Raw genomic sequence first — 26425 nt, 5'->3', positions numbered from 1 at the left:
GAAAAAGTTCTTGAATTCTAGCAACACTTCCAGGACCAAATTTGAAAATACTGAACCCTTCACATTTCACCATTTCCCGCCTCCAGCCCTTCTACTACTAGGTGCATAAATGTTAACTTGTAGTGGGTGAGCGACCTCTGTGTGGCCTCCTTGAAACCATGGCATTACGCATTAGCGAATGGGCACCACTTGTTGGTATTTACACACGGCATAAGGTGTCTTGCAATCTATCTGGGATTACTACGCATTTGGGTCTCTAAGCAGTTGGGGGATTCCAGGACCGCAGTTGCCGCTTTTGTGTGTGTTAGGGTTTCTATGCTGTCACACGGCTTAAAAAAAAAAAAAATCCTACAAAGCAGAGAGATGAAAAACAATGGCTACTAAAATGCAATTTCCATGGCCTACTTGCTGCCTGGCTAGCAGCTGCTGCTCCTGCTGAAATCTAACACGCAGCATGGATCCTGTCCTGTATGTATGGCAGTGAAGAGTATTTATTACATTTGCCACTACTTGCCACTGTTTGGGACTGGTGGACTTTAGACCTTGATCAAACAGAAAGCTGGAGGCGGAAGACGACAAGAGGAGCAGGCTGCCCAGAAGGACCTTGTGCCTCGCAGAGGAGAGCATAAAAAAACAGCAATGGTGAATTAAGAAAAAGTCTCCAGTGTCCATGTGTATGGAGGGCAGGGGAGTGAGCGGGTGCAGTGTTTCTCTCTGCAGATTATAACTTAATTTAACATTTCCTCTCTTTTGTGTATTGCAGGCAAAATTTCTATCCCAGGATCAAATCAATGGTATGTCTCTTTTAAATTATATGTTTAAAGCAAACTAACTACATTTATTTCTTGTTTTTATGACCTGCTCTTCCTTGGGGGGAACACTAAGTACCTCCTTACATGTTTTTGCTGTTCTTTCAGATTGCCTGCCCCACTGATGCATCTAAGTAAATAACTTATACATCATAAAAAATATTTTGTACAACTAAAGCCACAAAGAACTTCAGCCCATTCTCAGCCATAAAGTTCTTTCCCCATATAAACAGTCCACCTAGTTTCAGAAGTGGCTGTTCTGTATTTAACTGGCTAATTGCTGTTAGAATTCTTGCCTTTAATTATAGTGTCATGTAAGCACTATAATGCAATTTTCTTGCTATGTTGCCAACTGTTTTGAAAGTGTTGCTATGCAGCAGTTATATCAATCTGGAAAAAAAAACAATGACATGATTGAAAGGGCCTTTGGTTCCTGGAAGCTAGCTAGGCTCTAGCTTTGATGGACCTCCGAGAGGAAGTTCTAGTGGTGGGGAGCCACTACCAGGGATGTCTCCATTTTATGGCCTTGAGCCTCAGGCCTGGTGCAATGAAGGTCGAGGGACTACTCTTTATGCAACCAAATGAGATCAGAAAAGAAATCTGTTTCTCTGTAGGGTGAATTCATACGGCTAGATGGTGAACATGGAATGTTAAACAAGTATGCTTACTCAGTTTTGATTTTTAAAAATGAGAATAGTTTCAAATGTCTTAACACATTCATTACCTATTCTGAAACTCGAGGATTGGAGAGGCTTAAGGAAGTATCTAAATATCAGGAAAATTGGTGCTGTCCATTGGGATTTAAATTGTGTGTGGGCCTTAGAATGATCAGCTGCATGGACCAGTTTGTTGTTGTTGTTCAGTCGTTCAGTCGCGTCCGACTCTTCGTGACCCCATGGACCATAGCACGCCAGGCCTTCCTGTCCTGCGCTCTCTCCCGGAGCGTGCTCAAGTTCATCTTCATTGCATCGGTGATGCTATCTAGCCATCTCATCCTCTGCTGTCCCCTTCTCCTTTTGCCTTCAATCTTTCCCAGCATCAGGGTCTTTTCCAGGGAGTTTTCTCTTCGCATTAGGTGGCCAAAATATTGGAGCTTCAGCTTCATTATCTGTCCTTCCAATGAGCACTCAGGGTTGATTTCCTTTAGGATGGACTGATTTGACCTCCTTGCAATCCAGGGGACTTGTAAGAGTCTTCTCCAGCACCACAGCTCGAAAGCATCAATTCTTTGGCGCTCAGCCTTCCTTATAGTCCAGCTCTCACAGCCATACATTACTACTGGGAAAACCATAGCTTTGATTAGACGGACCTTTGTCGGCAAGGTGATGTCTCTGCTTCTTACTATGCTGTCTAGGTTGGCCATAGCTTTCCTCCCCAGGAGCAAGCGTCTTTTAATTTCATGGCTACAGTCACCGTCTGCGGTGATCTTGGAGCCCAAGAAAGTAAAATCTGTCACTGCTTCCATTTCTTCCCCTTCTATATGCCAGGAAGTGATGGGGCCAGATGCCATGATCTTAGTTTTTTGAATGTTGAGTTTCAAACCAGCTTTTGCACTCTCCTCTTTCACCCTCCACAAGAGGCTCTTGAGATCCTCTTCGCTTTCTGCCATTAGGGTGGTATCGTCTGCATATCGGAGGTTGTTGATAATTCTCCCAGCAATCTTAATTCCGACCTCTGATTCATCCAACCCGGCATTTCTCATGATGTACTCTGCATATAAGTTAAATAAGCAGGGTGACAATATGCAGCCTTGTCGTACTCCTTTCCCAATTTTGAACCACTCGGTTGTTCCATGTCTGGTTCTTACTGTTGCTTCTTGACCCTCGTACAGGTTTCTCAGGAGACAGGTAAGGTGGTCTGGTACTCCCATCTTGGGTGGCCCTGCATGGCATAGCTTATGGCTTCACTGAGTTACGCAAGCCCCTTCACCACAACAAGGCAGATGCACTAATTAAATTGGACTTCTTCCCTCCTCCCTTTTTCCTGACCAGAGTTCAAGGAATGTTTTTCCCTCTATGATAAGAAACAAAAAGGCAAGATAAAGGCCAGCGACCTTATCACGGTTATGCGCTGTTTGGGGACCAGCCCTACCCCAGGAGAGGTGGCAAGACACCTTCAGCTACACAAAGTGGGTAAGTAAAGGGAAGATGTAGTCTATGACTTCATAATTACTTTTAACAAAGCCCGCTGTGAAAAACAATGGCTACTAAAATGCAATTTCCATGGCCTACTTGCTGCCTGGCTAGCAGCTGCTGCTCCTGCTGAAATCTAACACGCAGCATGGATCCTGTCCTGTATGTATGGCAGTGAAGAGTATTTATTACATTTGCCACTACTTGCCACTGTTTGGGACTGGTGGACTTTAGACCTTGATCAAACAGAAAGCTGGAGGCGGAAGAGGAGCAGGCTGCCCAGAAGGACCTTGAGCCATGCAGAGGAGATAACTCCTTGGGAATAAATTTATCAATTTTTGCAGCCAACACTGTGTCTCTCTGAATCTGAATGGTGAACAAAGCTTCAGGAGGGTTCAGGATTGAATTCGGTCTATTTTGGAGGAGCCCTGCTTCAATTTGGACATTTCCCAAATTTAACCCAACTCAGTCTGGGATTCGGCCAAATATGAAGCACATCCCTAAAAGGGACTAAATAAACAAACATATAGTACCTGGATCCCTCCTAGTAGCCAAGAAAAATGGCAAAACATTCAGGGAAAGTTAAGGACCAGGATTTAAAGTGACCCAGGCTACCTGCCTTTTAAGTAGAAGTCTTGGGTGTGCTCAGTGCAATGAGCTTCTGGCACATCTAACCTGGAGAAGCTGAGAGAGGCAGAGAGGGACTTAAATAAGATCCCCAGGGATGTGGTGGAGGCATCCCACTCCCATGATGTTAGCTCCTCTTCTACGGAGAATGAGGATCTTGCAGGCGGGATGGTGTCAAAATGAAGAAGGCATCAATATATTTGAAGTGACCAGGGATGACCTGAGACCCTTTGAGAGCAGAGTGGTCCTTGTATGGGTGACTCTTTAATTAGGAATTTAGGTAAGATTGATTTGTGACAGATACCCATGTGTGGGTAAGGCAAGGATGTCCAGAGAAGGAACTTAGATAGGTAAGGTACATGGGAACACTTTGGGACAAGCTGAGCCTGTACAAAAGAGGCAGCCTCTTACTTAAACCACAGTACACCTAGCCTTGGTGCATAACACCAAAAAGGACACAGCACTACTTTTAAGTTGACTTATTGGGGAGCTGATGGCAGTAGGGGACCACTGAGTGAGTGACAGCTCATCCCTCCACAATGATGGCATAATCATCAGGTCATCTACACGAGGTTAAGGAAACTTGGTGCTGTCCAAATGTTTTGGACTACAACTTTCATAAGCCCCATCCAGCATGCCCAATGGTCAAGGATCATGGGAGTTGTATTCTAAAACATCTGGAGGACACCAGGTTGCCTACCCCAAGGTTTGCACTTGGCTGTCCGCTATACTTCCTGCCATTTAGAGATCAAAGAGTCATTGGAAGAATTGTGCACACCAAAGACATTTGGAGAGGGGCAACCTCTCTGGGTTTTTATCTGCCCGTAACAGTCACCTCCATGCCAGGGTGGGAGCGCTGGAGTGCTTGGTGCTAAAACAAGACATACGATGCAGGAGGCACATCAGAAACTTTATGGAATGGAGAGAATTGGTGAGATTCTGTTAACCCTGTTATCTAAACAGGGAAGAGCATGGGGGAGGAGGTGTCCATCTGTACACTGGAGCATAATCCAATACATGAAAAAATGTAAGAGGAATAAAGTCCTCTACAGAATCACTCTGGGTGAAAATAGTAGTACCCAGAAAACAGTGGGTACGTACCTTGGCCAAAACTCTGACAATAACCTTGAGATGGGACAAGAAATCAGGAAGGCAGCCAAAGGAGAATGTGACTGAGTAAATGTATGTTCAAGGTGTAATGCATTTTTTAGACAAGTGACTTGAAACACTTGGATAGGGAACCAACCAAAGGTGGTGGTGGTGGTTATTATTATTTATATCCCACCTTTTCCCCAGTATTGGGTTCCCTAGACAATCCTGAGTGGTGCCACAACAAAGTGTTGAACTGCTCACCAACAGTGACCATGGTGCTAAAAAAATTCAGAATATATACAAATAGAATGTTGTCTAGAAAGTCCATTTGATATCAACAGATTTTTTTTTCTAAAAAAAGAAAAGAAGAAAGTGTGGGCTTAGTTGAGAAATAGAGTCAAGGGACCCAAGTCTCTCACTTGGCTAGAATGTAAACTGCAGATTTGTTATGATACAGATAAGTCCAACAGGATGCCAGCATGGTTAACCAGTACAATCAGTGGAACTGCAGAAGGTCGGAGCTTCCTTTTTTAAAAGTGGAAGCTGTCCCAAAGGAGAACCAACTCTGACAAGAGAAATGCAAGCAATTGCTAAAGGAAACGAAAAAGAATGAGTATACTTAAATGAAGCAATACACATTTCTTTTAAATGAATCAGAAGCAAGAAACTAACCAGTGAGGCATCAGACTATTAGACAGCAAAGGAGAGAAAGGATGAAGAGAAGCAAAATGAATATTTTGCATTGCTCTTCCCAGATGATGAACAGATACACAGACTGATTTGGGGGTGCAGGGAACCGGAAGTACTAAGATGGAGATGATGAGAACAGATGAAGTTCTAAGGTGTATTGCCAAATTAAAAACTAACAACATATGTGCCTACTGTATACCTGAGAGCTCAAATAAATAACAATATGAAATTGCTGGTCTTATAAACAAGAATATGCAACTTGTCACTAAAATCAGCCTTCTTCTTGGAAAGTGGAAGGTATCCAACCTAATACCTAAGGGATTGGGGGCGTAAGAATTTTGGAAATTACAGACCTATCAACTTGTTCCAGGTACATTGCGGGGAAAGCATTATTAAAGACAGAATGATAAAACATAAAGAACAAACCTTGTGGAGGAAAAATTCATAGGGCTACTACAAAGGGAAGTCCTGCCTCTCCAAGCTTTTGGAGTTATTTGAGTAAGTCAATAAATATCTACCAGATCACCCCTGTGTACATATGTATGGTCTTTCAAAAAGCTTTTGTCAAAGCAAGCCCTCCCCACAGGTTCTTGAGTAAACATACCAGTCATGGCATGGTACAGGTCCTCTTGTAGATCTTTAACAGATTAAGGAATAGGAAGCAGAAGATAGGAACAGACATGTTCCATAATGAAAAGAAGTAAGTAATGAAAATCCAGTAAGTAATCAAGTAAGTAAGTAAGTAAGTAAGTACAGAAGTAAGTAATGAAAATCCATCCTCTTCATGGATCACTGCCTTGTTGTGGCGAAGGGGCTTGCGTAACTCAGTGAAGCCATAAGCTATGCCGTGCAGGGCCACCCAAGATGGACAGGTCATGGCAGAGAGTTTTGACAAAATGTGGTCCACTGGAGAAGGAAACTGCAACCCACTCCAGTATTCTTGCCAAGAAAACCCCATGGAATGTATCACAAGGCTAAAAGATATGACGCCGGAAGATGAGCCCCTCAGGTCGGAAGGTGTCCAATATGCTACTGGGGAAGAGCAGAGGGTATTTCCAAGTAGCGCCAGAAAGAGTGAAGCGGCTGGGCCAAAGCCGAAAGGACACTCAGCTGTGGATGTGTCTGGTGGTGAAAAGAAAATTCGATGCTGTAAAGAACAATATTGTTTAGGAACCTGGAATGTCAGATCAATGAATCAAGGTAAGCTGGAGGTGGTCAAACATGAGATGGCAAGATTGAACATCGACATCTTGGGAACCAGCGAACTAAAATGGACAGGCATGGGCGAATTTAATTCAGGTGACCATCATATCTACTATTGTGGGCAAGAATCCCTTAGAAGAAATGGAGTAGCACTCATAGTCAACAAAAGGGTGGGAAAAGCTGTACTGGGGTACAATCTTAAAAATGATAGAATGATCTCAGTACGAATCCAAGGCAAACCACTCAACATCACAGTAATTCAAGTCTATGCCCCAACCACTGATGCCGAAGAAGCTGAGGTTGATCGGTTCTATGAAGACCTACAACACCTTCTAGAACTAACACCAAAAAAAGATGTCCTCTTCATCATAGGGGATTGGAATGCTAAAGTAGGAAGTCAAGAAATCACCGGGATAACAGGCAGGCATGGCCTTGGTGTACAAAATGAAGCAGGACAAAAGCTAATAGAGTTTTGCCAAGAGAACACGCTGATCATAGCAAACACTCTTTTCCAACAGCACAAGAGACGACTCTACACATGGACATCACCAGATGGTCAATATCGAAATCAGATTGATTATGTCCTTTGCAGCCAAAGATGGAGAAGCTCTATACAGTCAGTCAAAACAAGATCTGGAGCTGACTGTGGCTCAGATCATGAGCTTCCTGTTGCAAAATTTCAGCTTAAATTGAAGAACGTAGGGAAAACCACTAAACCATTCAGGTATGACCTAAATCATATCCCTGATGAATATACAGTGGAGGTGAGGAATAGATTTCAGGGATTAGACCTGATAGACAGAGTGCCTGAGGAACTATGGACGGAGGTCCATAACATTGTTCAGGAGGCAGCAACGAAATCCATCCCAAAGAAAAAGAACTGCAAGAAAGCAAAGTGGCTGTCTGATGAGGCTTTACAAGTAGCTGAGGAAAGAAGGGAAGCGAAAAGCAAGGGAGAAAAGGGAAGATATATCCAACTGAATGCAGAGTTCCAAGGAGAGACAAGAAGGCCTTCTTAAATGAACAATGCAAAGAAATCAAGGAAAACAACAGAATGGGAAAGACTAGAGATCTCTTCAAGAAAATCGGAGATCTCAAGGGAACGTTTTGTGCAAAGACGGGCATGATAAAGGACAAAGAAGGCAGGGACCTAACAGATGCAGATGAGATTAAGAAGAGGTGGAAAGAATACACAGAAGAACTATACAGGAAAGATCTGAATGTCCCTGATAGCCATGATAGTGCGGTCACTGAACTTGAGCCGGACATCCTCGAGAGTGAAGTCAAGTGGGCCTTAGGAAGCATTAGTAACAACAAAGCTAGTGGAGATGACAGTATTCCAGCTGAGCTATTTAAAATCCTAAAAGATGATGCTCTTAAAGTGCTGCATTCAATATGCCAACAAATTTGGATCACTCAACAATGGCCGCAAGACTGGAAAAGGTCAGTTTACATTCCAGTTCCAAAGAAGGGCAACGCCAAAGAGTGTTCAAACTACCGCACAATTGTGCTCATTTCACATGCCAGCAAGGTGATGCTCAAAATCCTACAAGCTAGGCTTCAGCAGTATGCGAACCGAGAACTACCGGAAGTACAAGCTGGGTTTCGAAGAGGCAGAGGAACTAGAGATCAAATCGCCAACATTCGCTGGATCATGGAGAAAGCAAGAGAATTCCAGAAAAACGTCTATTTCTGCTTCATTGACTACACTAAAGCCTTTGTGTGGATCACAACAAACTGTGGCAAATTCTTAAAGTGATGGGAGTACCAGACCACCTTACCTGCCTCCTGAGAAACCTGTACGAGGGTCAAGAAGCAACAGTAAGAACCAGACTTGGAACAACCGAGTGGTTCAAAATTGGGAAAGGAGTACGACAAGGCTGCATATTGTCACCCTGCTTATTTAACTTATATGCAGAGTACATCATGAGAAATGCCGGGTTGGATGAATCAGAGGTTAGAATTAAGATTTCTGGGAGAATTATCAATAACCTCCGATATGCAGACGATACCACCCTAATGGCAGAAAGCGAAGAGGATCTCAAGAGCCTCTTGTTGAGGGTGAAAGAGGAGAGTGCAAAAGCTGGTTTGAAACTCAACATTAAAAAAACGAAGATCATGGCATCTGGCCCTATCACTTCCTGGCATATAGAAAGGGAAGAAATGGAAGCAGTGACAGATTTTACTTTCTTGGGCTCCAAGATCACCGCAGACGGTGACTGTAGCCATGAAATTAAAAGACGCTTGCTCCTGGGGAGGAAAGCTATGGCCAACCTAGACAGCATAGTAAGAAGCAGAGACATCACCTTGCCAACAAAGGTCCGTCTAATCAAAGCTATGGTTTTCCCAGTAGTAATGTATGGCTGTGAGAGCTGGACTATAAGGAAGGCTGAGCGCCGAAGAATTGATGCTTTCGAACTGTGGTGCTGGAGAAGACTCTTACAAGTCCCCTGGACTGCAAGGAGGTCAAATCAGTCCATCCTAAAGGAAGTCAACCCTGAGTGCTCATTGGAAGGACAGATACTGAAGCTGAAGCTCAAATATTTTGGCCACCTAATGTGAAGAGAAAACTCTCTGGAAAAGACCCTGATGCTGGGAAAGACTGAAGGCAAAAGGAGAAGGGGTCGGCAGAGGATGAGATGGCTAGATAGCATCACCGATGCAATGAAGATGAACTTGAGCACGCTCCGGGAGAGAGCGGAGGACAGGAAGGCCTGGCGTGCTATGGTCCATGGGGTCACGAAGAGTCGGACATGATTGAACGACTGAACAACAACAACAACAAAGTAGCAGGATTTCCCAATGGTCTACAAACTTACATTATTCACAAAATATCTACAGGAGCCAAAGATTGCAGATGAGACCAAATTGTTCCAGATGTGAAAAACCAACCCAGCTTGGTTCCTAAAGGATCTCTCCAAACTGGGTGAACGGACAACAAAATGATGAATGAGAGTCAAAATACATATAAAGTGATCCACATTGCGGCAATTTAAAAAAATCTAACCACTGATGGGATCTGGTTGGTGACTAACCAGGGAAGAGACCCTGGCAGACAGCTCAATAAAAATATCTTGAATAGCTTAAAAACACCATTTCTACTGGAACTCTATTCTCTTTCTGTTTTACTGATATTTCAGTTTCACTGATAATGTAACTAAATTCCTTTTATTTTCAGTATGGATTAGGAAGCAGATAGCAAAGTAAGAGCTTCCTTCTGGCTCCTCTGAAAATTAATCTGTACTATGTATCTTATTCTGTTTTTTATTGGTCTGTGATTGTAATGGATTAAACTTGAAGTGCAGCAGCTGTGATGAAGGCAAAGTTCAGATTAGGGATTATTAGCAAAGGGGTTGAAAACAGAACTGGATCGCAATATAAACTTTTCAGCACCTGCATTGGAAATGCTACATACAGTTCTGGTTAGCCCATCTCTAAAAGGATGTTGGGTAACTGGAAAAGATGCAGAGAAGGGCAACCAAAACTATCAGGGCATGGAGCATCTTCCGTATGAGGAATGTTCCAATGTCTGGGGCATTTTAGTTGAGAAGAAACTTAGGAGGGGCATGATAGAGGTTTATAAAGATATGGAAAATGGACGTTCTCTCCCTATAATACTACACTTGGGTCACCTAATGAAACTGACTGGAAGCTGATTCAGGACAGGCAAGAGGAACTCTCTTTACACAACAAAAGATCAGTTGATAGAATGCACTGGCACAGGGAATGGGAATGGGTTCTGGGCTGGATGGCTGAGAGAGACATGATTAGATACATGCATGGAGAAGCAAGGTCTGCCAACAGCCTTTGGATAAGACAATTCTTGCTGAGACTATGTACTGTTTAATACTGCCTCTTGGGGAACAAGCACTAGGGGAGGGCAGTGTCTTGCACATGGGCTTCCTGGAGGCATCTGGCTAGCCTCTGGAAAACAGGATGCTGGATTGGACAGGCTTACCTCCGTCTGATGCAGCCGTGCAAGTAGAGTTTTAACAAGGCCCAGCTGGTGAAATTTAACAGCAGCACCTTGTTTACACAATGCAGGCCACCCACCCATTCCTCCTCTTTGTTTCCAGATGGCAATGCAGAACTGGATTTTTCCATTTTCCTGACCATCATGTACAGGCAAATGCAGCAAGAAGATCCTAGAAACGAAATCCTCTTGGCCATGTCAATGGCTGACAAGCAGAAGACTGGATTCATCACAGTGGCAGAACTGAGGGCCAAGCTGATGAACCTAGGAGAAAAGTTGTCCAAGGAAGAGGGTAAGAAACTTTTGCCAGCCATTTGGGGAAAAGGATTGGTGTTTGTCAAATGTCCCCTTGTCCCAAGATTGCCTCTGGTAAGCAGGTGTTTGTACTGCTACCTTCCCTGGCCTGGTGCCCTCCAGCTGTTAAGACTACAACTCCCAGCTTGGTCAGATTGAGGAAGGCTGCTGTATTGTCTAAGAAACAATATTGTATTGACCAGAGGCAATAGAGGGAGAAATATGTGTATGCTCTAGGAAGCAAGTGTATGCTCTAGGATCACTGTAAGCCACCTTGGGTGGGCTTCTGCCCTGAAAGGCAGCCAAGAAATATTTTAAATAAAGCGAAGTCTCTCAAACCACTCAAAGTTATGTCCCCACCTCTAGCCTTTAGAGGGTTAATTTTCAGCATGGCTTCCTTTAAGTGGTAGAGGATTCTGCCTTGAAGGCAGAGTGTGTTATACTTAAAAGCATCCCTCATCTACGCAGCCCTTTCTTGAAGTCTCCAGGAAGGTTCTGTAATGCCCATGGCAGCGTCTTGGTTTTAAAAATGAGACAGAGTGACCTCTTGTGCCGGCAGCACCTTTTCCTGAGCCAGGGTAGCCGGAGCCAGGCAGAGGATGTGTGCAACAGTCAGTTCTGGGTTCCAGTGGGATTGGAGGGGAGGAGCACCTATGTCATGGCTGGGGAGAAGCACAGAGGGTCTTCTTTAACTAAGCTTACCCCTCCTGCTTGACAGTCAAGCATTTCCTTATTTCAAAACATTACCCTACTTGATCCCCCAGCTCAAGTCACTTGGCTCTCCGTTATTTCAGGCAGGGGTCTTTCCCAGCCTTTCCTAGAGACACTGGGTATTGAACCTTGGACCTTTTGCATGCAAAGCATACGCTCTACCCTGAGCTACAGCCCTTTTCCAAATAAGAGGACCGCAGGGACACAAGACTCAAGTCTGCTTAGCTTCAAGAAAAGTTGGTGCATCATGTGTCTTTGGACCATGCTATGGGGCCCACCTATTCCATTAACGGGAAATGCTCCTTTCAGCTGCTGTAACACTGTTACTCTTCCTGCCATCCCACCCCTGACATACAGGTTAAAAATCTAAAATAAAGACAGTCTAAATATCTAAACATCAAGTAAACTGAAGTGGTTCAGTTATTGTGCAATTGTTTACAGTGGACAACCTTTTGAAGGATGCCGAAGTGGGACACAATGGAATAGTAAAGTACAAAGACTTCGTCCAATCAATCACCCTTCCTGTTGCTGACTACTGAACTATGGAAAGATAAGAACCGGGCTGATGGCGCTCACGGTGGCTTGCGGTGTTCCTTAAGGCACTTTTGGAACTGGGATCTCTACTGCTTACTTGCATTAAAAAATAAATGCTTTGCCTTATGAAACCTGAGCTATTTAAAATGCACAACCAATATTCTTCACAAAAGTTAAGGTGAAACATGGTAAGCAGTTAAACTGCACTATTCCAGCAGGTGGATATGTTGACTCAAACAAACCAATGCAACTGTGTGTGTAAAATGGATCACATATTTCACTTTGATTTCAAAATTTTCAAGAATGGGGTGCTTATAAGTTGGAAATATTTTTCAGTCTTAAGTGGGCTAGTGTCCAAGAACTTTCAGGTAGCACATAAGTATTTATGTTCTATTCAGCAGTGTTGTGTTAATTGAACTGGTGTTATACATATACAGTTTTTCATAGTGTTAGAGACAGCGATTCAAAACCATGGATTTTCTTACCTAGCACATATTCAGCAATACTTATTCCAGAAGAGACAACATAATAATGCTTTTTATTACATCTAAAGATGTTTTACATAAACAGGTAACATTCAATAGGGTAAAACATTTTTTTCCAATGCATGTAATAAATATTTCCACTTGTTACTTTTATACAAACTGACATTGGTCTACTATACATTTTTTTTAAAAGCCACTTTAAAAAACTTGTTTGGCATGCTGTATGGAAAACTAAGAGAAAGTTTTAAGGCAATGAATCACAGGTTTGAGTTTATGGAATTAATAATCTTTTTTAGTTTTATGTTTATATACATAATGTTTTCCCTTTTGTTAATTAGAGCAATTAACAGCAGCACGTGCCGGGGCCTCTGGCAGTTCTCTCTCAATAGAAATCTATGCTCCCATTGGAAGGAAAATAAAAACACAATAAGAAACTATCTTTTAAAAATGTATTATGGAAAACCCTGAATGCTTAATGTAGTGAACAAGGTTAACCACATTAAGAGAAAATGGCTAACTAGTTCGATGGAGGATTAATCAGCAATACCCTCCTCCAAAGGTTTACAGTGTCTATATTTTGGCAGGGTGAAGAAGAAATTTGGGAATGCTGTTGTGAAAATACTGCAATACTTTGCAACCAGCAATCAGTTAAGCTTTAGCAAGGTTTAATTTTGGTTTTGCATTGAAGTTTTTTTAAAAACACAAACTACGCACCCAGTAATGCCCACAGAAGTTATTCAAAACCATTCTACCCTTGCTATTATACAGGTATCTTGCATCTGTGTGTACACGCAGTCAGACACACTGACTGTACAAGAGAGACATACATGCAAGCAGTACATGTACATATACACACCCATCCATCCCTCTCTGTTGAAAAAATAAGGCGCAAGAACATGAGCCAACAAGTTATGATATACATAAAGTATGTCTTACATAGTCAAATTTAACAGGATGTCAAAGTAGCCAAAACTCCATGATAACTCCATGTTATAAGAAAAACTCTGCAATTCTTCAACACTAGTTTGCTTTTAAAGAAACTGTGATGGCTGGGTGAAGTCAAAGCTGAACCTTTTGCCAAGTAAATTCAACTACTGCTATTGGCTGTAAAAAAAAACACCCACATACACACACACACATCAGGAAATACCTTTTCACAAAAGGCTCCTGGAGTTACATACATCAGATTCCCAAAATACAAGTCAAGGGAGGACTGGGAAGTCTGTTTACCTTGAATTAAGAAGACTCCTTGTTCTTGTTTATTATGAAGGACTTAAGAGGGAAAGACAAGGGCATATGAACCATAGCTAGCTATCTTACACTTCCAGAACCCTCAAAATTAGATGTTCTCTTTCATTTTTGATGCAGCCAGTCCCATCTAGAATTGATGAGACATATCAGAGAAAAATCTGAGAAACAGAGGGGAGGGATCTTTAATTTCACATTGCACTGGATTGTTTTAAAATTGAGCCAGCCCCACACAGTTCTTCAGACAGAGGGGAAGATAAGGATCTTTATCAGACACCCACAGACTAAGAAAGAGGATGGGCACAATCCCCCCCAACACTGAGCACAATCATGCTCTTGTGAAGTTACGCAACTAATTATTTCCAGCAATTTTTTGCCAAACAGCACTCAGACCAGTGTAGATGTTCCTGGTAAACTGTTGAGAAGTAGTTGGAAAGATTTCTGAATCAGACGTAGAAGAGTCTTTATAAATATGCAGATCACAAAACTATTTGAACTATCGTAAGAGGCAACGAGCGGAAAGCACCTCCCTCAGCAGCTGTAGCCCAACGCAGTTACACACGCTTACATCCATTCACAATAAATGGTTCTTAAATACACCTGATTGCAGCCCATCATCTTTATATACTCTGTGTGCCACATTCTGCCAGTATAGGAACTACAAGACCTGCATCTGCATATATTTAGCATGTCCAGAAGTTACCGAGATGTGAGTATAAATATCTAATAAAAGCATTTACCTTCAGCTGAGCCAAGACAGCAGATACAGGGCCACAGGTTTTCATCAGAATACTGCCAACTTTGGCTCCAGCAGCCACATTGCCACTTCTGAAAGGCTAATCTCAATTTGCTTTTCAGCATTTGCAACAGTCCTTCCGTTTAGAATACAATGAGGCCACATTTCCAATTTAGTTATATGCATCTTTTGAGCCAGTTTCATTCTGCTATTTAAAAATAACAGTAATCACTTTTGATGCCTCCAAGCTAGATTGAACTTAGAAAGGATTCCTGTTTTCTGTCCTTTTATTTAAATTTTACTGACAATAAATTATAAACTAGCTGAAGGAAACATATCAGCCAGACATTAATGGAATACACATGCATGGAACAGACACACACACACACCTATAAATACATACATATATACACACACACATATACATATGAACAAATATTTTCAAAATTCAAGTCAGACTTTAAATGGCAAAGGGGACACATTTATAGAAAATCCACTCGAACATTTATGTGGTCTTCTCAGTTGGTTGAAAAAATGGTAATTTATGATTAAATGATGGTGGTTTGTTATCAGTGTAAGGTTTCACTGAATGACTGATTCAAAAACAAAGATACTAACTTTTGCAGACATGGTTCAAACAACTAGCTAACACATTTTTGGTAAAATGTAGCAAAAAACCCTGCTTGATTTGGTCTCCCTCTGTCCAATCCATTCCTGATCCTTTTGTAAATCTAGATTTTAAGAACTAGCTATAAAACGTTTTCACACCAGAGAACAAATACACACTCCAATGAGGGTTTGGGGATGTATCAAATTCGCTACCTGGCCCTCCCCTTCCTTCTCCTATTTATTTTTAAAGATTCTCCTTTCTATTTACATGCTTTATTTTATTTGGTATGAAAGTTTAAATGAACAGCCAGTTTTAGAGACAGACTTTTCTAACTAGACATGCCTGTTTCAAGGTAGGGAAAAATACGCAAATTAATAAAGGGGGTTTAAACACAGCTTGAGAAGCTTGGGGGGATGGCAAAATAATTCAGTAACCTTTGAAGCCAGTAATAGTGTGGGGTGGGTGGTGAGATTGGCTCATGTAGAGAATTTATATTACAGTTGAAGCAAGAAAGGGAAGGAGTTTTAAAGTAATAATTTTAAAAAGTTGTGTAGAGATGGCTCACTTACACAGCCCAATCCTATGCATGTTTACTCATAAATCAGTCCCATTGAATTCAGTGACACTTACTCCTAAGCAGAAGTGCACAGGATTGGACCATGTGGTTCAAATACACTTGCAGAAAAGAACATGCTGTGCTTTTGTCATTTGTCAGCAGCAAAATATACTGATTTTAAATCACAATTCCCATGTTTTAATAGGCTTATTCTGATTAGCACAGTAAGAAGCAGGAATTTGTCAAGTAAGCAATTTTCAAAAATCCTAGGAAAGCAGCATTTAGTACTTAAACGTAGTCTTAAACTTAAGTGTTACGCCAGTGTTGAACCACCAGTGTTGAGTCTTGACTGGCAGCTAGATTCTAAGAACCCATTTTTTCTCATGCAAAAAGCAGAGAGACCTTCCAATGGCAAGGCTTTCACGTGCAGGAGGACTGTGGAAACTGATCTGTGAAGAGAACTGATACATGCCAATAAAACAGTATTGGGGCTGATGAAGAAGCATGTCGAGTTCTGTACAGCCTTTCAGAACCAGAAGTAACATTTCAAAAAGCCACATCCAGCTGACACACAGAAAATGCAGTGGAATTTATGCAAATTGATGAATACATTTTGAGCTTAAACAAGGAGGATTGGGAAAGGGTGAAGGCCCAACCCCCTGGGACAAGCACATTCCCTTCAATGAGGCTTGTGCAGGAAAACATTCCCAGCAGACTGTGCCTAAGGGAGAAACAGTCCCCTTCCATTATTGTGGGTTCTGCCACCTCCTGAACCAGAAATCCTCCCATAACTTTCAAAACTTCAAACATTCAGTCTCTTTGCCATTAGTATCACTGTGAACAAAGTTATGCAGTTAAGAGTCAAAGCTTTAAAAAAACAAACGCTACAGACAAAAAGGGAGGTGTAAAATCTTCCGTATCCAAAAAACTAGGTTGGGAGTTCTTGATTTTTTTTTTTTTCATTTTACCAGTCAAACCATCTTCTATTTATATACAAAAGTACAACTGAAAATATAGTTTTGTTCTCTGTACATGTCTTAATATTTTTTCCCTACAAAAAGGAAAAGGTTGTCTGCAATTCTAAACAAAATAAAACAAATCAAAATCTCTCCTCCAGCAAGTCCGGCAACAACTCAACAGAACTCAGTCCAAGGAAATAATGTCCGGGATCACGCCAAAGAGAGATGCTGGGTCTGTACTCCTGTTAGCGACAGGGTGGCTGTGAGTCTCTCGCAGGCTGTTGGAGGACACAAGGCTACTGTTGCTGCCGCTGTTGCTGCCATTTGCGACCGGGAGGGTGGTGCTCCCTCCTGCGTTTAGCTGATCCAGGAACATCTGGGATGAAGTGTAGGGGAAAAAACGGGAGTGCAAGAGTTCTTGATCGTCTGAAGCAGACACTGCAGCAGCTGCAGCAGCCAGAAGGGAAGTGCTGTAATGCTGGGGGAAGGAAACAAGGCAGCAATGAGGCACTGACAAACAGATTTTTACAACTGGCACCAAGGCATAGTTCTGCTACTAGACCCAATCCAGGAGAGAATTACATGTGCCCTCCCATGGGTTCAGCAGAACTCCAGCATAAAGAAGCTTCCAAAGTAGCACAGAGGGAAGACCCATGTGTATAGAGGAAGGGATTTACTAGGGTCACAGCCACTGTTTGAAATCTACATGGCACTTTGAACCATCTGCACCACCAGGAAAGACACAGTGGTGTGTTTGTGTGGTGTACTACCCAGACACAGACTGGGGTATACGAGAATATCAGTTTTCTGTGGTCACAGACTGGGAATAGAGGGTTGAAATTCAAGGTTTCTGTCAGGGTTCCCCTTATGACCTGGACCCCCTGAGCAACTCCTTAAGGATCTCTTTTTTAATTTAATTTTATTATTTATTATTAAATTTATTAATTGCCCATCTGGCTGGTCACCCAGCCTCTCTGGGTGATGTACAGCATATAATAAAACAGTTTAAAACAATAAAATTCTACAATAAAAACATTTTCTAAAATACCCTAACCCACCCCAAATGCCTGCCTGAACAACCAGGTTTTTAATGCACGACGGAAGCTCATTAAAGAGGGGGCATGGCGGAGTTCCCTAGGGAGGGAGTTCCAAAGAGTGGGGGCCACCACAGAAAAGGCCCTCTCCCTCATCCCCACCAGTCTAGCTGTCCTGGCTGATGGGACAGAGAGAAGGCCATCCGAGGCTGATCTCTTGCCTCCTTAAGAGTCCCACCTTCCTTCTTTTAAACTTCCCCTTCCCAATAACGTGGCTTTTAGGTGGGAGATGTGGGGTGATTGACACACCAGACACTTGGGGTTAACCACAACAGTTTGCTGGTAAATTTAAAGCAAGCAATCACAACTTATAAGTATTTACACAATAGAGCTGAGTGACACAAAAGGCCTTAAAAGAATATAAAGGTTGCAAAATGCAAGTTCCTTTACCCTAGCTGTACTTAAGACTTTTACAGGCTGCTTCTTCCTGCTCCCTTTTCACGCTTTGGTCTCCCCAACTCTGCTCTTGCTGGCTTTCTCGCTCTCTTTATATACCCTCCTCCCTCAAAACTGAAAGTACTGTTTCAAACCTGAAGAAATGAAACTTAACAGGGGAAATGAAACTACTCTTCTCTGGGATACTGCCTCCCAACAAAAAACCCAGTCCTCTAAGCCTGAACACTTTTCCCTTTGCCTCTGTAGGCCTCAAGCCTTCACAGTTTCATTGAGAGAACTGCTGAATCAGAGGGGGGCGGTATTGGGGAGGAAATGGGACCTGGGCAGGGTGGAGGAGTCCTGTTTCCTGGTTACTGGACTTCACTGGCAAAGAACATACCCAGTCCTTCAGCATTTCCTCTAGAAAAACATTTCCTCTAGAAAAGCATTTCCTCTAGAAAAAGACAACCTTTTGCAATGCGATCTTTGCTGTGCCCAATTCTAGATCCCCTCAATGATGGGATATCAGTCCTAGAATAATATATTCTAGAATAGATATTATTCTGGAATATAGAGAATAATTTATAATCATGTTTATTGATTTCAGAAATCTGACATTTTCATAAACTCCCTGCTGGATCAGACCAAAGGCTGATGTAGTCCAGCTTTCTGTTCCCACAGTGTCCAAACAGATGCCCAATGGAAGCCCACAAGCAAGACATGAGCGCAAGAGCGCCCTCCTGCCTGTGTTCCCCAGCAACTGGTTTCTGAGACATACTACCTCTAATACTGGAGGAGGTACTCGATTGCCTTCGTGACTAGTAGCCATGAAAAAAAATCAATTCAAAACTCAATCTGATTTAAATCAGCAAGAAAAAAGGTTGTTTTTAATTAAGTTTCCCCATTGAAACTTTTTTATATATTTCCTGAATGGTGCAGATCTGACTACTAAACTAAATAGATTATTTACATTATTTCATTCTTACAAGCAGGTTTTGCCTCTCTTCGTCACTTTGTATATTTGGCATGTCTTCCTTTCTTACCTATAGAGGAAATGTCTTTAAAATACTTCCATGTAAGGTCTTATGACCAGCACCCATGACAGTTTAAGGTTAAAAGTGTACTCCTATACACTGCCTACTCAGAAATAAGTTTTGCTGAATTCAATGGGGCTTACTCCCAGGCAAGTGGTTCTAGGACTGGAGCCTAAGAGTGCAATCCTATGCATGTTTAGACAGAAAAAAAGTCCTACAACTCTCAGTATTCCTGCTGGGAATTGTAAGACTTCTTTCCTGAGTAAACATGCATAGGATTGTGCCTTAAGTATGGGAATACAGATGCATATTGGACAATTTTGTCTTTCTTTTCTGGTGCTGCTCCTTTCTGCTTCACTCTGCCTAGCCTTACCCTTAGAAAAAACTACATAGGAAACAAAAATGAAATGCCTATGGTAGGTTGAAGCAAGGTTTGATAGTTACTGGGCAAACTAGAATAGCTTATTTTCATCACGTGAAAATCAAATGCTTATGTTTGGTTACAGTGAATATTCATATTTCAGAAATGATTAGACTGGCTAGTCATCTGGATAGAAAAGCTTCCTTTAACCCAATGTATCTGGTAGAAATGTTGATTCAGTACACAAATTAACTATATGGCTAACATGCTTATATCCAGATTATTTAATGTTAGCCTAGTTATTACTTAAGAGAAACTATTTTCTAATCTGATTTTTCTGGGTTTTTAAAACAAAATCACCATTTTTATCTATCATGCTGTATCGTCCTTCTGTTTTAACTAACTCCTCTGCTTCGCTCGGTCCAGTTACCATGTAAGCGCCGAAGAACAATCCTATCCAGACCGCATCTTGCAAGACACAGTCTGGATAAGAAACCAAAACCAAAAGCCCAGATCTTTCAAGCAGCAAAAGCTGGTAGTTCGACCAGACAGAGGCATTTTTAGGAGATGAAAAACTAAAATGAATGCTCACATTTAACTGAATTTCCTACCAAAGTGTATGTGTGTAACAGAGCCATTCATTCGTTTTCATGACACTGCAAGTGTAGGCTTAGCATAATTATGAGACTTAATTGTAACTATGTTATTTTTTAAGTGTGAGAGAAATGTAGTATTTTACTTATTTTTTAAAAATCCAAACGGAAAAAACCAGATTTTTTCTCATACACGCGTGCGCACGCGCGCGCACACACACACACACAGAGCAAGAGAGAGTTTTATTCACCCTGTTTAAAACTGTTCTTGCATTATTTACCCCCTCCCACCAACACTTACCTGATTGTCTCCTGGTAAGAAAGAAAAGAAGTCCAAACCTGTGGAAAGCCAAATGAAAAGATCATCATTTTCTCAAAAGAAATACCCAGAAATAGCTTTAACCAGAGTACATCACAGAGAATTGTAGCATTCAGGGCTTGACCAAACCATAGTTTGGAGATTTTCCAGCATACAGCAGACTTATCAGGTGGGAGCATGACCACATAAAGGTTCCAGCCTTAAAGGTGGCCTAGAAATCATTTTAGATAGATTTTAGATAGACAAAAAATAGTCTGTGGAATTATTTTTGATCCTGAAGTATAAAAAGTGTATTTTGAGGGATTGATCTATTCTCTTTCAGGGACAAAGCAGTCAAACATATTAACTGCAGCCTCTAAGCAGGCAGGAAGTCCATGGGTATCACATCCCTGTATTAACACTGATCTTACCATGTGACCAGAGGAGGCAGTGGCTGCACCTCCACAATCACAACCACAACATGGTATTTTAAATGGCAACAACATATGGTGTTGCCACTTAATCTGGCATCTGTTTTCACTCTAATGTATCTTTTTCCTCCTCCCACTCTCCACAGGGAGAATGGACAAACACTTTCTCTCTTCATTCCTCCTCTAAAGAACTTAGCCACAGGTACTTTTCTTAAACGAAAAACCAAACAAAGTGGCTCAGGAAAAAGAACATTTAGGTTTGGCAACAAACGTTTTGTTGAAAGCCTCTGCTTTCATGGAAATGGGCCACACTGTAGGGTGTGTGCTTTGCACACAGAAGATCCTGGGCTCAATTCCTAACATCTCCAGCTAAAAAGGACTGCAGCAATAAGGTTGGGAAAGGCCTCTGTCAGTCAGTGTAGACAGTACTGAGCAGATGGACAACTAGTCACTCTCAGTAATGTGGCAACTCCTCTATTACTTTCAGTCAATCGGAGACAGGAACCTACCTTGCAGGTCATAAGGCATGGGTGTCATATGAAATGGGTGCCTGTAGTCTTGTATAAGTGATGTGTTGATGTAGTTTGTGTCAACAGCTGGCAGGCTTGGGGTTCTTGAAACAGGAGAGACTTGGTGCGGCAGATTTAAAATGCTAAGAAACAGAAGCAGAAGTCTGAGATTGGAACCGCCAAGAGAGTGAGAGGAGGGCTGAAGGCTCCTCCTGCAGTTTCCCAAAGATAGACGCCATAAACAGAACTGGGAGGGGACAATTCGTTCCTTAGAGCCCCAAAGCTAGTAACTTAAAAGCCACTGGCACATCTCTCTTCCAGCCTCAGAACAGACTGTAAAAGGGAGAGTGTAGCCCCCATGTAGAATGTCTGTGGTGCAGCCCTGTGTCAAATCTTAAAACTGGCTCTTCAAGGTGCGAAGGGAGAATGGGAGAGCATCATTGTGGCTCTGTTCCCAGACCTGGGGATGGTGAAGGATTAGGTAACTTAGTGGCAATTTTTACTCACCAGACATGATCAGGTAAATGGTCAACTGCAAGCCTCTCTTTGTAGTTCAGATATGAAATAGTCAACTAATTAGGATATTTGTGTACACTCCTGAAAGCTATGGTTTCAAATCTCCCCTGGTTTCACGCTCCTAGTCTACTGTCTCCATTCTCGGCAACAGTAAATGGGAGCAGTAAATTGCGTGGGGCAGGGGGGAGCTGACTGGTTCAGGCTACCTGTTCATGAAAACCCAGACAAAGGCATAGAATGCCTTGCATAAGTATTCACCTCACTTTGACTTTTCCACATTTGGCTGTGTTACCACCTGGAATTGAAATGGATTTAATAGTCATTTTTACCACTTGATTTACACAACAAAGTTAATACTTTGAACGTGCAAAATATTTTTTATTGTGGCACAAAAGAGCAATTTTGCCAAGAATGGGCAAAAATTGCGGGATCCAGCTGCGCAAAGCTGGTAGAGACTTACCCAAAAAGACTCAGCTGTAATTGCTGCCAAAGGTGCTTCTACCAAGTATTGATTCAGGGGGGTGAATGCAACCAGCAAATGCCAGTTTGTTTTTGTTTAATTAATCTCTGTCCGGTTGGATGGGGACCGCTGGCGAACAGCAATTTTCAAGTCTTGCCACAGATTTTCAATTGGATTGAAGTCTGGTCTTTGACTAGGCCATTCTAAGACATTCAAGTTCTTGTTTTTAAACCACTCCAGTGTAACTTTGGCTGGTGTCACTGTCCTGCTGGAAAGTGAACCTCCACCCCAGTCCCAGGTCCTTTGCAGACTGAAACAGGGTTTCCTCTAGAGATGCCCTGAACTTGGCTCCATCCATCTTGCCCTCAATCCTGACCAGTTTCCCAGTCCCTGCTGATGAAAAGCATCTCCACGACATGATGCTGCCACCACCATGCTTCACAGTGGGGATGGTGTTCTCAGGTCAATGAGCACTGTTGGCTTTGTGCCACACAGTGTGTTGTGATAAGGCCAAAAAGTTCAATTTTGCTTTCATCAGACCAGACAGCCTTTTCCCACACATTTGCTGTGTCTCCCACATGCCTTTTGGGAAAATCCAAATGGGATTTGATATGGGTTTTTTTCCCCCCAGCAATGGTTTTCTTATTGCCCCTCTCCCATAAAGCCCAGCTTTGTGGAACATCCGGGTGATAGTTGTCCTGTGGACAGTGTCTCTCATCTCAGCTGTGGATCTCTCCAGCTCCTTCAGAGTTACCACTGCTCTCTTGATTGCTTCTCTAACTAATGCCCTCCTTACCCGGTCACTAAGTTTTGGTGGACAGCCTTCTATAGGCAGTCACGGCTGTGCCATATTCTTTCTATTTTGTAATAATGGATTTAACAGTGCTCTGGGGGATGTTCATAGTTTGGAATTTTTTTTAATAGCCCAACCCTGATTGGTGCTTCTCCAGAACTTTATCCCAGACTCCCTGGTCTTTGTGATGCTGTTTGTTTAGATATGCTCTCCAACAAACTCTGGGGCCTTCCAGAAACAGGTGTATTTAATCTGAGATCATTTGACACTTGAATTGCACCCATTCAGCTAATTATGTGACTTCTGAAGGCAGTTGGTTGCACCAGAGCTTATTTAGGAGTGTCACAGCAAAGGGGATGAATACTTATGCAATCAAGACTTTTTAGTTTTTATCTGTAAATCATTTTGTAAAATATGTAGATTCCCCCCCTCCCCTTTTCAGCATTATGGACTATTTTGTGTAGAGCAGTGACAAGAAATCCCAATTATATCCATTGTAATTCCAGGTTGTAACACAACAAAATGCGGAAAAGTCAAAGGGGGGTGCATACTTATGCAAGGCACTGTATATAGCAATAACCCACAGCACTCCCACATGCAACCTAGCCAGAAAAGATTTTGGAAATAACAACTATGTCCTTAAAGCCTGGTTTTTGAAGTAGTGTATTTCAGTAAGCACACATGATTTGCAAAACACACACACAATTATATTACACACACCAACACCCTACTGTACTATGGTGAGTTAATCACCTTGGTGAGAATTTCATCTAATTTTCATAATAGCCCCTAATACTTCTGGCTCCACAAAGAAACTCTTTCTTTTTGTCATAAGAGTAACACCAACGTCTTTTCTTATGAAAAAAGAAGCAGCAATAGCAGGGCCTATATATTAATTTGCCACCAAAATGCCATGCTTTTAAGCTGAAAGTGTTTTGTGACCTAAACGTTTCCTAAAGTGAAGCTGAGAGCGCCACATATATGCACATCATATATGGGGCTCCGGACTGCAGCATGTCTTATTGCCAACACATGTAACCACCTCCTCACCTCTTATTGTTAATGGGCGATGCAGGAGACAGGGATGGACAGCTCCTCTTGACAGCTGGTTCCTCCTCCTCTTCATCTGATGAGCTGTCAATGGTTAAGTCAATCACCTCAACTTTCTTATTTTTGTTTGACTGATGAGAAGATACCTGATGATCCACAGAAGAACTTAAGCAGCCTAGAAAGATACCAGTCAAATGCTGAAGTCCCAATTCACACATCCAGCATACATCAAGATGGAGACAAGCATCACAAGGTGCACAATTATGAATCATGCACTTACCAAGCAGAAAAATGATCAGCCAGAATAAAAAAGTTAGAAGTAAGAACAACAGTTCAAATCAAGGCTCACCTTCTGCTCCATTGAAAGATGCAGTCACCTCTTGTGCCTCTTTTTTTGATCTCATAGGAGCCCATGACCCATCTTCTTTAAATTGAATTTCATCACAATCTGTGCAATACTTCAAGATTTCCATAAACAACCTAGGAAAAAGGCCTCCTTAGAAATCACACAGGAATGCAGAGGAACTTGCATATAATAAGGAATGTTTGGCATCTGAAACCTATCATGGAAAAGTGGCACACCCAAGTACAACCGCAGTGGTTTCAAACCTTTACAACAAGGGCAAACACATCTTCGAACTAGTACTTGCCTCATTATACCCAGCTTTTGGCTTCCAAAAAGTACTCACCCATCAATTATTAGGTGTTCGTAGGGTGCTTTCTTGTCACAGACAGGGCAAACCCAGGTGGGTTTCTTCTCATTCATTTGAATATACAAAGTGGCATCAAAACACTGCAGGTGTGAACAGGTCAGGGACCTACAGGGTATCGCCAGCCGCATTTTACCAAGCTTTTAGAAGAAAAACAAGCAACTGTGAGTGAAAGCATTTTTATTCCTGAAATGCAGAATGCTGTTTTACAAGGAGTACAAAAGCCTCTGTTTAAAAAGAGACATTTCCAAAATATTTAACTCTAGATAAAGCAAGCATGTGCACGGGACAGTGGAAGGCACACTCTCCTTCCACAGTCTGCACAAACATAACCATTCCAGCTTCCCAAAGGCAGATAAGTAATATCTTCCCAGTGGAGTCTTTTTGCCCAGATTTCTGGTGTAAATGTCTAAAGTCACAATGTGCTCCAAGTCCTAGGCCAAAACCTATTAACTGCAGGGCCATTTCAGAGCCTCAAAGTTCACAAGTTTCATTTTTTGGTTACTGCTATTTATCTGTCAGAAAACACTGTCACCTCACTCCGGATACGCAGCGATTTGGGGGTTTACCATTATGAAATATAGCATAAAGGGTCAGCCTTTACTACATTTGGTTTATTTCCCTGCCCCGCTTACAGTTTCAAGCACTGGCCATGATGACCCACCATCAGATAGCAGGACAATGAGGTTGCTTCAGGAGATCAGCCATCAAGGAGCATTACATCTTCGGCAACATTGCCTCTCACATTCACAAAGTCCCATCCTTCTAAAGCTTGACTCAAACCATCTCTCCTGCCCTAGCCTCATCATCTCTCTACTCTGGTATCTCTAAGATGACAGAACAGTCATTTCTTTGTCCTTTGGGCACAAGAGTAGGAGTGGGAAACACTATGAGGAGGAAGCAGGATAGCAGGAGAAGTACCTTTTGTTGTTCAGAACTCAGAAGATGAAAACAAAAGCTGCCACATTGATAAAAAATACAAGGAATTACGTACCTATGCAGTAGTGACCTTTAACTATCATTGCAGTAATGATTATATTGGACATTCTCAAGTGGGGATAAAAAGTGCAACTACACACTATATTTAAGGCTGTGTGTAGATTTGGCACTAAAACCTATGAGGTCAAATCCTCCAGTATACCCACATAATTCATGAAGGGATAAAGCAAAGGATAGATGAACCTGCAAATAAATATTGCAGGCTATCTCCATAAAAGCACAATTTTGTCCCCTCTTCAACAACCTTTCCCTTAGTCTTGTTGGTTGCAAATGCTTTTTTGGTGGCTACCTTAAGGAATAAGGAGGAGACATTTTTAAGTTTCCACTGCTAATGGTCCAGCTCCCCCAGTCCAATGTGGAATTGGCCTCAGCAAACGAGCTACTTCCTCCAAATCCAGAATACAGTTTGGGAGAAATCTAGGTTCAGCTCGCAATGTGGCATGGAACTCCAAACACTCCCATTTCCATATTCTTTTCTGTCACTAACTTCTATCTTGGCTACACAGCAAAGTATAATATTTCAGAAAAATGAGAAGCTATAAC

At 42.0% G+C, this 26425-nt stretch overlaps 2 protein-coding genes across 4 annotated transcripts in view; one reads left to right on the top strand and one right to left on the bottom strand.

Annotated features, from left to right (window-relative positions):
* The first annotated feature begins 553 nt into the window (after positions 1-553).
* On the top strand, positions 554-16078 carry CALML4 (calmodulin like 4). The gene is made up of 5 exons (XM_084817542.1): positions 554-642; positions 764-794; positions 2801-2941; positions 10630-10818; positions 11973-16078. The coding sequence occupies exons 1-5, from the start codon at positions 640-642 to the stop codon at positions 12068-12070; spliced, it is 462 nt and encodes a 153-aa protein (XP_084673668.1). The 5' UTR covers positions 554-639; the 3' UTR covers positions 12071-16078.
* Positions 16079-16621: 543 nt separating this feature from the next.
* PIAS1 (protein inhibitor of activated STAT 1) overlaps positions 16622-26425 on the bottom strand; it is a 68590-nt gene continuing 58786 nt past the window's right edge. For all 3 annotated transcript variants that reach the window (XM_084817534.1, XM_084817533.1, XM_084817535.1), the window contains exons 9-14: positions 24863-25023; positions 24523-24653; positions 24174-24348; positions 21355-21497; positions 20418-20455; positions 16622-17137 (exon numbers count right to left, since the gene is read on the bottom strand). In XM_084817534.1, the coding sequence (XP_084673660.1) occupies positions 16844-17137; positions 20418-20455; positions 21355-21497; positions 24174-24348; positions 24523-24653; positions 24863-25023 (942 nt within the window). In that variant the 3' untranslated portion in view covers positions 16622-16843. The remainder of the gene's footprint in view (positions 17138-20417; positions 20456-21354; positions 21498-24173; positions 24349-24522; positions 24654-24862; positions 25024-26425) is intronic.

The sequence above is a fragment of the Heloderma suspectum genome, chromosome 11, assembly GCF_057233095.1.
Source record: "Heloderma suspectum isolate Gila_16-S chromosome 11, 16-S_ref, whole genome shotgun sequence".
Classification (NCBI taxonomy): domain Eukaryota; kingdom Metazoa; phylum Chordata; class Lepidosauria; order Squamata; family Helodermatidae; genus Heloderma; species Heloderma suspectum.
The sequence above is the reverse complement of the archived record's forward strand: the minus strand, read 5'-3'. Positions and strand labels throughout refer to the sequence as shown.

Coding starts and splice junctions, on each gene's coding strand:
- CALML4 (XM_084817542.1), top strand. Junction 2,942..10,629: donor CCTTCAGCTACACAAAGTGG/GTAAGTAAAGGG, acceptor CTTTGTTTCCAG/ATGGCAATGCAGAACTGGAT. Junction 10,819..11,972: donor AAAGTTGTCCAAGGAAGAGG/GTAAGAAACTTT, acceptor AATTGTTTACAG/TGGACAACCTTTTGAAGGAT.